The sequence below is a fragment of the Pelophylax lessonae genome (assembly GCF_965119305.1).
Source record: "Pelophylax lessonae genome assembly, chromosome: 13".
Classification (NCBI taxonomy): domain Eukaryota; kingdom Metazoa; phylum Chordata; class Amphibia; order Anura; family Ranidae; genus Pelophylax; species Pelophylax lessonae.
Genome location: NC_138780.1, coordinates 352,301 through 364,838, shown reverse-complemented (window position 1 = coordinate 364,838; position 12,538 = coordinate 352,301). Strand labels below are relative to the sequence as shown.

Below are 12,538 nucleotides of genomic sequence, written 5' to 3'. Positions count from 1 at the left end.
AGGATTATCATCCATATATGTGTATTGGAGCAAAACCTATCCCATAGAGTGGTTTACATATTATTTGGAAGGAATGCCTGGTGTGGCACCCTCCTAGATAGGTTAAAAGCATTGTTATGCTCCATCTGCTTATCAGGGGAGCCTAATCTGTTAGTTATGCCTGTTACATGTGTCCAGGTGTGAGTCACTTGGTCTGAGGGAGTGTCCCCGCTGTATCCAATAGGGGAGCCTGTTGGACAGTGGAGGAAACCTGGCCAGTGGCAAACGTGCTTTTGTGGCAGTCCCAGTGGGAGGGCACCACTGCAGTGCATCCTGGGATTGACCATAAAAGCCAAGTGCACATGTAACAGGACTCCTTGGGGGAAAGCAGAGTCCCAGGAGGAGGGTGACGGCTGTCTCTCCTCCTGTTGTCTGAGAAAGGTGGTCACAGGCATCCGGCCTGGTGAGCCAGGTGTGGAACTGAGCCTGAAGGATCCCAGAAAGCTGACAGTGGAGCTACTGGCAGAGTCATCTGGGAAAAACAGTGTCCGTGAGTACCAGGGGGCTTGCCAAGGGGTCTGCTAAGGAAGGGGGACCACTCCAGTGAAGTCAGAGGATAGAAGGTCAGCTCATACAGTTAGCAAGAATAAAGGGGGTACCAAGTATAACCCTGAAGAGTAAGAGTAAAGGGGGTGCCAAGTATAACCCTGAAGAGTAAGGGTAAAGGGGGTGCCAAGCGGGGCCCTGAAGAGTAAGGGTAAAGGGGGTGCCAAGTATAACCCTGAAGAGTAAGGGTAAAGGGGGTGTCAAGTATAACCCTGAAGAGTAAGAGTAAAGGGGGTGCCAAGTATAACCCTGAAGAGTAAGGGTAAAGGGGGTGCCAAGCGGGGCCCTGAAGAGTAAGGGTAAAGGGGGTGCCAAGTATAACCCTGAAGAGTAAGAGTAAAGGGGGTGCCAAGTATAACCCTGAAGAGTAAGGGTAAAGGGGGTGTCAAGTATAGCCCTGAAGAGTAAGGGTAAAGGGGGTGCCAAGTATAACCCTGAAGAGTATGGGTAAAGGGGGTGCCAAGTATAACCCTGAAGAGTAAGAGTAAAGGGGGTGTCAAGTATAACCCTGAAGAGTAAGGGTAAAGGGGGTGTCAAGTATAGCCCTGAAGAGTATGGGTAAAGGGGGTGCCAAGTATAACCCTGAAGAGTAAGAGTAAAGGGGGTGCCAAGTATAACCCTGAAGAGTAAGGGTAAAGAGGGGGCCAAGCGGGGCCCTGAAGAGTAATTTACTATACAGTTCACTTATCAAGTTCTTCACTACAGTGGCAAGGTGAAGCAGCGGTCTTGCCGCATTCAACATAGCTAGAAGTCCTCAAGTTGTGCATAGTTCATCCAGTTGGAGTATCCCACTCATCCCTTCTCCCATCCCAAGTTCTAAAATAAAAACAACAAAAACCAAATCACCCGGACTGTTTCCTGACTGAGCCAAACACTTAAAGCACTAAGAATCGATAAGTTGTTTCTATGGGTAACCCTAAGGAAATCCGCTTCAAGCAGCTCCGAAGGGAGTAGTGGACTCACATCTTCCATCCAATGAAAAAATACACAGACAAAAGTGCAAAGTAAGAAAAGCAAAACAAGAATAGATAGTGCCTGTTCATAGGCTAGGCCCCGAGGTCTAGTACCAAAAATTGCCAAAAGGCCTGGCCCAAAGAGGCCAGGTGCATAAAAAACGTTACTACTGTGACCTTGTGCCTTTCAACACATTCAAATCAGGAGACACTGGGCCCATCCAGTCTTCCTAAGGAAATTACTCCCGTGCCCCATATTCCGTGGATGCCCTTATTTCTGTTCCAGCCAGTACTAGCCTTCAGAGTCCCCATCACACCAACAGAGATACTTTACAGCCCTTCTTACCAAAAGGCCAGAAGGACAGCATAGCACCCCTACTGGACACTGGTAAGAACACATACTACACTGATCTTAGCCAAGAGGCTGGGAAGTGATAGGATTGTATGTTGTAGGAATGTAATGAGGAACGGTGAGCGGAAGGCAGCTGGTACAGCTTATGTTGTGGTATATAAGGGGCTAGATTATGCTTAACGAGACCGTGGTCAGAGATTTGGAATAGTGACTTACTTATGATCTGAGAACTCAATGATTGTGTGGTACGGTCGTATCTGGGGAGGACCATCACCGTGGTTCAACATGCTTGGTAGGTTGTATGATAAAGAGCGATAATAGTCCTCGGGAACACACGTTGACCAGTTCATCATAGCTGAGGGGCTGTTCAGGTTTCCTGGTAACAAACACAACATTTATCATTTCACATACAAGTGCAGAGCATGGGCCGAGGTGAAGGGAGGGAGACAACACATTGCAGCGGTGATCTCAGGGACTTTATCATCTACAGCAGTGCTCTCCAACCTGAATGCAGCCCTTTGCTTGCCTTTATGCAGCCCTTGGGGAACTATTCCTCCCATTAATTCAAGGCATTATTTCCTCCCACTGACACCAATGATAAGGCACCATTCTTTCCACTGACACCAACAGTGGGGAAAAATTCCTCTCATTGACAACAACAGTGGGGCATATTCTGTCCACTGACACCAATGATCGGCCATACTTCCTTCCACTGATATAAACATTGGAACACTATTTCTCCCACTAATACTCTAATACAAACAATTGGACACAATTCCTCCCTCTGACACCAATGATGGGGCACTATTCCTCCCACTAACACCAATGATGGGGCAGTATATCTCCCACTGAGACCAATGATGGGGCACTATTCCTCCCACTAACACCAATGATGGGGCAGTATATCTCCCACTGACACCAATGATGGGACACTATTCCTCCCACTGACACCAATGATGGGGCACTATTCCTCCCACTGACACCAATGATGGGACACTATTCCTCCCACTGATACCAATGATGGGGTACTATTCCTCCTACTGACACCAATGATGGGGCACTATTCCTCTCACTGACACCAATGATGGGACTCTGTTCCTCCCACTGACACCAATGATGGGACACTATTCCTTCCACTGACACCAATGATGGGGCACTATTCCTCCCACTGACACCAATGATGGGGCACTATTCTTCCCACTGACACCAATGATGGGGCACTATTCTTCCCACTGACACCAATGATGGGGCACTATTCCTGCCACTGACACCAATGATGGGATACTATTCCTCCCACGGACACCAATGATGGGGCACTATTCTTCCCACTGACACCAATGATGGGGCATTATTCTTCCCACTGACACCAATGATGAGGCACTATTCTTCCCACTGACACCAATGATGGGGCACTATTCCTCCCACTGACACCAATGATGGGGCACTATTCCTCCCACTGACACCAATGAAGGGGCATTATTCCTCCTCCTATTGACCACAGACGCTATGTAAATTGTTACTCCCACTCACTACCAAGCCCGAGGCATTTTCTGCTCCCACTAGGCATAGTCCTCCACTGGCTCTCCTAAAGTCTGAAGGACAATAAACTGGCCCATTGTTTTAAAAAAAAAATAGGAGAACCCTGATCTAGAGGTTTCTGAATGTCCCAATATTCTCACATCATTGGTGAAAAATCTGAAAAGTGAACAATGACATGACCATGTATATATTATATATACTCACCATCAGCTGAGCCATTTCCAAACAACTGCTCCACGTGGGTCAGAATAAATTCCACCACAATAGACTGTACTCGGACCTCCATGAATGCTGCCGTGCCATTAAACCCCGATGACTCGATGTCCTTGGACCTGCACAGTAATGCCAATCATTAGATGAATCATCCAATTCTATATGGAATAACATTCTTTCTGATAGTGCAACCTTTTTTTCGATGTATGGCTGTTGACCTTTCTTTCCATTTTACAGTATATTTTCCCAGAATATGGAAGCGATTCCTGAATGTAGAGCTGGTGCAGGAAGAACCACTATGGAATCATGGAGGGTGAGCTGCACATCGGCTTCTTACCTTAGAAGATTGGGTGCCCAGACGATGGCCAGGTTCCTGGCATGCATGTTAGTTTCAGCGCTGAATGAAGCCACATGAATCAGGTGTTTCATGAGATACTCCAGAGTCCTGTTAGATACAAATAATAATGAATTTAATAAGAGGAGGGTGAAGGAAGGGAATACATAGAGAAGAACTTAGTGCCCACAAGTCCCATCATGCTTTGTCACTGAAAAGTTACATTTTCGGTACTGATCCCTCCCTAGATGAGGGTTTATGGATATCTTGGAGCTGCAGATGATGGCTCTTAGTTTAGTAGAAGCTTTTCTTTAGCGGGTTCCTCTGAAAACAATGATAATCAGTGGTGTAACCCAACCAAAGCAGACCAAGCAGATGCCATCCCTGGACAATGTCCTCACATAGCAATCCATCCGGGCAGCAATTGCTTGTGTCAATCATTAATACATAAATTGCCGCACATTTGAGATCGGAATGTTGTAGATATAGACGAACCCGTCTTAGTAATGGAACTTTTCTATTGATTTAAGATGGAGGTCAGGGAGACAATGTACTGGTAAGACTGGGACTGTACCTGTAATGGGGAAGAGGAAGCTCCTTCAACACATCTCTGATCTTTATTAAACGTTGTTCTTCCAGTTGTATGGCCACCGCGTCCTTTAGTAGGAGGAAGAAGGTTACATTTAATCCACAGGCATAAATGTCTACATTTCATGGGTACAAGTGATGACACCTATTCTTCTTCCCTCCTGGAGGTTTATCAGGAGAGTTCCTTTAAATTAGCCTTTCTCATCCTCCTTACCCTAGAGCAGGGGTCTCCAAACTGCCGCCCTGGGGTCAGGTGCAGCCCTTTGCTTGCCTTTATCTGGCCCTTGGAGCACTATTCCATCCACTGACACCAACAATGGGGCATAATTCCTCCCACTGACACCAACAATGGGGCATAATTCCTCCCACTGACACCAACAATGGGGCATAATTCCTCCCACTGAAACCAACAATGGGGCATAATTCCTCCCACTGACACCAACAATGGGGCATAATTCCTCCCACTGACACCAACAATGGGGCATAATTCCTCCCACTGACACCAACAATGGGGCATAATTCCTCCCACTGACACCAACAATGGGGCGCTATTCCTCCCACTGACACCAACAATGGGGCATAATTCCTCCCACTGACACCAACAATGGGGCATAATTCCTCCCACTGACACCAACAATGGGGCATAATTCCTCCCACTGACACCAACAATGGGGCGCTATTCCTCCCACTGACACCAACAATGGGGTGCTATTCCTCCCATTAACACCATCAAAAGGGCACAGTTCCTTCCATTGACACCAAAAATGGGGCACAATTCCTTCAATTGACACCGACAATGGGGCACAATTCATTTCATTTATGCCAATCATAGGGGACAATTCCTTCCAATGACACCAACAATGGGGCACAGTTCATTTCATTGACGCCAATCATAGGGCACAATTCCTTCCAATGACACCAACAATGGGGCACAATTCATTTCATTAACGCCAATCACAGGGGACAATTCCTTCCAATGACACCAATGATGTGGCAAGATTCCTTCCATTGACATCAACGATTGGGCACTAGTCCCCCCACTGCATGCCAGAACATTTTATACCGCCATTGGCCCTAGTCCGGCCCCCCTAAAGTCTGAATGACAGTAAAATGGCCCTTTGTGTAGAACGTTTGGAGATACCTGCCCTAGAGGAACCCTTGAAGTAATTTTCAGGGAATCCAGCTACAAACTCTTCATCAGAAGTCAGTGGGAGGAAGCACCTTTTAGTCTGGGTACACACAGATCGACCGCTAGAATGGCCATGGCTTCTGAAGTCACTGGGACCCATACAGCTTACCTGGCAGGTCCAACACCCCCACCCCCCCTTCCTCGAAATCAAATGATATTTTAACGAAATATACATTAAAATTCTTATTAGAAACACAACAAAGTTCCTGCTAAAGATAAAACTCTATTGAGTTAATAAATAAAGCCCTGTGTGTGAATGACGTCTTGGGACTCATAGGCTATACACTATATTACCAAAAGTATTGGGACGCCTTTACACACACATGAACTTTAATGGCATCCCAGTCTCAGTCCGTAGGGTTCAATATTGAGTTACATTGTAGTTGAGGTTGAATAAAGACAACAGTCCATCCAGTTCAACCTGTACAGTGTGTGTGTGTCAGTGGCTGATCATTTCCCATAACCCTGAATGTTGTGATCTGTGAGATGTACATCCAAGAGTCTTTTAAAAGTAGCCATACTCCCCACAGCTACCACCAATTGTGGAAGAGAGTTCCACATTCTTACAGCCCTGACAGTGCAGAACCCCTTACGCAACTTAAAGTTATACCGCCTCTCCTCTAATCTCATTGTGTGGCCTTGTGTCCTCTTACACTCTTGATACTAAATAGTTTTTCCCTATGCTGAGATCACCATTGAGGTATTTGTAAATCGCTATCATGTCCCCTCTCAGGCATCTCTTCTCCTGAGAGAATAAACTAAGCACTTTCAATCACTCCTCTTAATTAGGTCCTCCAATCCCCTAATTACCTCCTCCCTGCAAACCCAGGGAGGAGGGTGAAAGGGGACACACAGGCGTGTCTGGACAGCAGGGGACACAGATACTTGAATAGATCCCCAATAGGAGGGAGAGAAGAAGCCGACAGCACTGCAGGGGGAGCCACACGAGTGTTGGTGTCAGCAATATAGGCAGTATAGCCGTCCCTACCTTGGCAGGTGCCCGGCCCCCCTTTAAAATGATGGGTTCCGAGCCCAGTACAAGAGGGCTAGCTGTACTGCCCTATCAACAGGCCTGAGAATGGTCACCAGTGTCATGCCTCTAGTTCCACCAAGTGGTATCAGCCTCGGAACTATGTCGAATGGGAGAACAATCAGCTAAAACGTAAGGAAACCCCAGAAATATCTGGAGGAACCCTGGCTGAGAATGGCTGCTCTAGACCAGGGGCTCCCCGACTTTTCAGTATAAGTCCCACATGGCATATTTTATAAATATTCACTGGCTGAAAATCAGTTTTATAAATGAATGGTTCTCCTTAGATCAGGGTCCCCATCCCCATTAATGACAACGCAACAGGGGAGCCAATGCTGGAGACTGCGGGTGGTTGGGGAGGAGTAGAAGCAGAGACCATAAGGAACCCCCAATCTGTGCACATTGAGGATATGCGGAAATGCCGCAGCTGTGCTAGTCATGAAGTCTGTTCAACTCACTTTCATTCAAAGGTTACGTAATCCATGATGGCCAGATTTAGGGCTTTGGGGCTGCAGCCTCTAGTTACATGATTCTGTGCTCCAGTGTGTGTGGGTGGGGCTTTAATGTGTGTGGATAGAGCTATAGCAGGATCATATAGGGTGGAGCTAAACCCTGGGAACACAACAGCTGCAGTCACACAGACTCGGACTCTGCCTGTCTGCAATCCACTGCTGCCTGCTGTAACCATCGGTAACCACGGCTTAAACTCTTCTCTGAAACACTGGGCTATATTGCATGACCAATATCAACTACCGCTTTGCTAAGACTTTAAAACTGCTGTGTCTACTTGTCTGGTAAAGTTACACTTACTTTTTATTATGGTGCTTTGGCCAAGATCAAACACCAAGTCTTATCTGCTGTCTCCCTCTTGCTTAGCAATTTCTTTAGGGCAAAAAAAACCCCACAATTTCACCATGTGCCTTTTTTATTATCTCTTAATTAAATAATTGTTAACCTCCCCAACCCCATTCCGGGATAAATTCAGTTTAACTCTCGGGACGGCTTGTGAGGGAAAGGCTGGCCACTTCTTGGATAAAGTGCCACTACGGCGTTAAGTGCCTGGCACTTTCAATACGGCACTACTTTAAAGGCAAGTACAAACATTAGACGCCAAGTTCTCTTAAAACTACACTTCATCTTTTCTCTTTCCCTCTGCCTTCTTTCCCCCCTCTCTCCACCCTCCAACATGCTCATACTACTCTTCATCTTTGCAATAACATCCACTCTCCTCAAACTTTCATCTCTTTACCCCCCTCTCCACCCCACAACCTGTACATATCCCCCTCACTTTTTCCCTCTCGAAATTACTGCACTTATCACCTCCTGCTCATTCGGAGCCCACACAATGCCACCTCTTCCACTTCACTGCAGCACCTGCCCTCATACAATTCCCACTCCCACCTTACAGCCCTCACCCTTCTACTACTCCTAACTTCTAGGAATATCGACCCAAACCCTGTCCCTCCCCCAGCCAACTCTTACCCCCCAGAATTTGCAGTCTACTGTGTATGACAGTAGTTATAACTTCCACACTTTTATCTCAATCCTCTTGATTCCAAGAGTCAGCCCCCCCTTTTGTGTGCCCTCTGGAATGCCCGCTCAGTCTCTAACAAACTTGCATCTGTCAATTACCTTTTTCTCTCCAAATCTCTCAATCTACTTGCTATCACCGAAACCTGGCTCCAGGAATCCGACACTGCCTCTCCAGCTGCCCTCTTCCATGGTGGTCTCCTCTGCACTCACTCACCTAGATCCAGTGGATAAAAAGGAGGCGGAGTTGGACTTCTCCTCTCCCAACAAAGCTCCTTCCAGGTTCTTCCTACACTTCCCTCTCTTTCCCTCTGCTCCTTTGAAGTACACTTCATTCGCCTTTCCCCCCCCCCAGTTTGTCCCCGGCACAGTATCACGTTTTCTTGATGACTTGTCCCCATGGCTACCCTACTTTCTCCCCTCAGAAATACTTTGCCATCATTCTCGTTGTCCTTAACATTCCAATCAATACTAACACCTTAGCCACTTCGCAACTACTCAATTTAACCTCCTCTTTCAACCTAACAGAATGGACACAAACCACCACTCACTCCAATGGCAACACTCTTGACCTTGCATTCTCCCTCCTCTTCACTCCCCTCCACCTCTATAACACCCCTTTTCTTCTCTCCGATCACAACCTTATAAGCTTCACACTCTCTCTGTCTTCTACCTCCCATGCCGCCAACCTGCAAACATTTAGCAGCAGGAACCTGCGCCACCTCCCATCTCCATTCTGCTACTGACTGCCTTTATGACAAAATTGCACCCCTATCCTGCCCAGACCTGGCCACTTCTGTCTACAACAACATACTCTCATCCTCCCTGGACACACTCGCCCCCCTTTCTACACGTAGAACCAGGCCTTCCCGGCTACAACCCTGGCAAACAGATGACACCAGAAGTCTCAAGAAATGCAGCCTTGCTCTTGAGCAAGTGTGGTGAAAAATGAAATCCCTACAAGACTTCACCCTCTACAAATCTGCCCTTCTCAAATATAACTCCTTCCTCCACTCCGCTAAACAAACCTACTACACCACTCTCATCAAACATCCAAACCTCGTCAACTCTTCTCTACCCTTTATTCCTTACTCCACCCACCACTGCCTCCACCCACTAACTTGCTTACTGCCCAGGAAATTGCCCATCACTTAAAAAACAAAATCAACACAATTCGTGATGAGATATCCTGCGTCCATCTTCCTCCACCAACCAACACCTCATGTCCAACTCCAAACTCAACATTTTCCTTCTTCAACCCTGTTACCACTGATGAAGTTACCAAACTCCTTTCCACAGCCCACCTCACTACCTGTCCCCCTGGACCCTGTCCGCTCGCAACTACTGCGAACACCCTCCTGCTCTATCCTAAACTCTCTAACCCACATCTTCAACCTCTGGCTCTCTTCTGGCACCTTTCCCTCACCGTTCAAACATGCATTGGTTACCCCCATACTTAAAAACTCTCACTAGACCCCCACCTGTCTGGAAAATGTAAAACCAATTTCCCTGCTCCCATTTGCCTCCAAGCTTCTTGAACGCCTTGTCCACAAACGTATGAGTTGCTGCATCACTGACAACAACCTTCTCGATCCCCTACAGTCCGGCTTCCGTCCACAACATTCGACAGAAACTGTCCCACTAAAACTCACCAATGACCTGCTAAATGCCAAAACCAATGGCTATTACTCCATAATCATACTCTTAGACCTTTCTGCGGCCTTTAACACAGATGACCACCCACTCCTCCTCAATAAACTCTACTCCCTTGGCCTTTATGACTCTGCTCTTTCCTGGTTCTCCTTCTACCTATCTCAGCGCACTTTCAGAGTCACATACGACAACACCCCCTCGCTCCTCTTCCTCTTTATGTTGGGTTACTCCAAGGCTCTGTCCTAGAGACCCCCCTATTCTCTCTCTATACCTCTTCCCTGGTCCAGTTGATAACCTCCCATGGCTTCCGTTACCACCTTTATGCTGAGGACACCCAGATCTATCTCTTGACTCCTCAACTCACCGTCTCAATTACTGAGTGACATATCAGCATGGATGTCACACCACTTCCTCAAACTCTTTCTAAGACTGAGCTTGTAATATTTTCTCCTCCCTGATTCCCTCCACATGACTTTACCATTGAGATCAACGGCACAACCATTGGTCCTTCCACATATGCCGGGGGTTATGGGTGTAATCCTAGACTCTGAGCTCTCCTTCAGCCCCCACATCCAATCACTGGCTAAATCTTGCCCCTTTAACCTCTGTAAGATCTCCAGAATTCACCCCTTCCTAACTAACGACACCACAAAACAACGTATTCACCCCTTGGTTATTTCCCACCTTGACTACTGCCACTCCCTCCTCACTGGCCTACCTTTACACAGGCTATCCCCCCTTAAGTTTATCATGAATGCTGCTGCCAGATTAATACACCTTACTAACCCATCCGTGACTGCTTCCCCTCTCTGCTAATCTCTTCGCTGGCTTCCCCTCCCCCCATCATATAAAATTTAAAATAGTAACCACAACTTACAAGGCCATACATAACATCACCCCCAGCTACATCACCAACCTAATTATTATTATTATTATTATTATTCAGGATTTCTATAGTGCCAGCAGTTTATGCAGCGCTTTACAATGTTAGAGGGAGACAATACAGTTACAATACAACAAAATACAAGAGGATTAAGAGGGCCCTGCTCAGAAAAGCTTACAATCTAAAAGGGTGGAGCAGGTGGTACAAGAGGTTGTAACAGTAGGGAATGAGCTGATGGAAGATTAGTTGGAGGTGTGATAGGCTTCCCTGAAGAGATGAGTTTTCAGGGATCGCCTGAAAGCAGCTAGAGTAGGAGATAGCCGTACAGGTTGAGGTAGAGAGTTTCAAGAGGATGGGAGAGGCCCTGGAGAAATCCTGGAGATGAGCATGGGAGGAGGAGACAAGGGAGCTTGAGAGTAGGAGGTCTTGAGAGGAGCGGAGAGGACGGTTTGGGTGATATTTGGAGACAAGATTGGTGATGTAGCTCCAGGCAGAGTTGTGAATGGCTTTGTATGTTGTGGTTAGTATTTTGAATTTAATTCGCTGGGCAATCGGGAGCCAGTGTAGGGATTGGCAGAGAGGGGAGGAGTCAGTGTAGGGATTGGCAGAGAGGGGAGGAGTCAGTGTAGGGATTGGCAGAGAGGGGAGGCAGACACTGAGCGGTTGGTAAGGTGGATAAGCCTGGCAGCAGCGTTCATGATAGACTGAAGAGGGGAGGAGCCTATGTAGTGGTCGGCCTATGAGAAGGGAGTTGCAGTAGTCAAGGCGAGAAATAAGAAGGGAGTGAATGAGTAGCTCGGTGGTTTCATTGTTAAAAAGGGGGGAATTTTTGAGATGTTGCGGAGGTGAAGTCTACAAGTTTTTGACAATGATTGGATTTGGGGCTGAAAGGACGGTCAGAGTCCAGGATTACACCGAGTACCCTGGCATGAGGGGAGGGATTGATGGTTGCATAAATAGTTTTGATGGAAAAGTCATGGAGGGGGGCACGTTGAGGGGGGGAAAATTACCAGCTCAGTTTTAGAGAGATTTAGCTTGAGGAAGTGGTGCGACATCCATGTTGATGTCAGTAAGTAAGTTAGCAATGCGAAAGGAGACTGAAGGAGTGGGGTGAGGGGTAGACAGATAGATTTGAGTGTCATCGGCGTAGAGATGGTATTGGAAACCGTGGGTGGTTATCAAGTGACCGAGGGAGGCGGTGTAGATTGAGAAGAGGAGGGGTCCAAGAACAGAGCCTTGGGGAACCCCCACAGAAAGGGGCAATGGGGAGGAGGAGGTAGAGTTGTGGGTAACACTGAAGGAGCGCTGCGATAGGTAGGAGGAGAACCAAGATAGAGCAGAATCATGGAGGTCAAGGGAACAGAGTTTATTAAGAAGGAGCGGGTGGTCAACAGTGTCAAATCTGCAGATATCGCCCAAATAGTCCTCTCCCAGAACCTCCTGCTCTCTAGCTCCCTTGTTACCTCCTCCCACACTCGCCTCCAGGACTTCTCCAGAGCCTCTCCCATCCTCTAGAACAGTGGTCCTCAACTCCGGTCCTCAGGGCCCACTAACAGGCCAGATTTTAGGTATTACCTTGGGGAGATGCAGACTAGAGTACTGCAATCACTGAGCAGGAAATTATATCACCTGGGATGCATTTCAGTTATCTTGCAAACCTGGCCTGTTAGTGTGCCCTGAGGACCAGGG

General features: G+C 47.3%; 1 protein-coding gene across 1 annotated transcript in view; it reads right to left on the bottom strand.

Annotated features, from left to right (window-relative positions):
- Positions 1 to 12,538, bottom strand: part of ARHGAP30 (Rho GTPase activating protein 30) — a 38,659-nt gene that overhangs the window by 18,202 nt on the left and 7,919 nt on the right. The window contains exons 4-7 of the mRNA XM_082275532.1: positions 4,551 to 4,633; positions 3,980 to 4,087; positions 3,634 to 3,761; positions 2,107 to 2,266 (exon numbers count right to left, since the gene is read on the bottom strand). Coding sequence (XP_082131658.1) covers positions 2,107 to 2,266; positions 3,634 to 3,761; positions 3,980 to 4,087; positions 4,551 to 4,633 — 479 coding nt within the window. The remainder of the gene's footprint in view (positions 1 to 2,106; positions 2,267 to 3,633; positions 3,762 to 3,979; positions 4,088 to 4,550; positions 4,634 to 12,538) is intronic.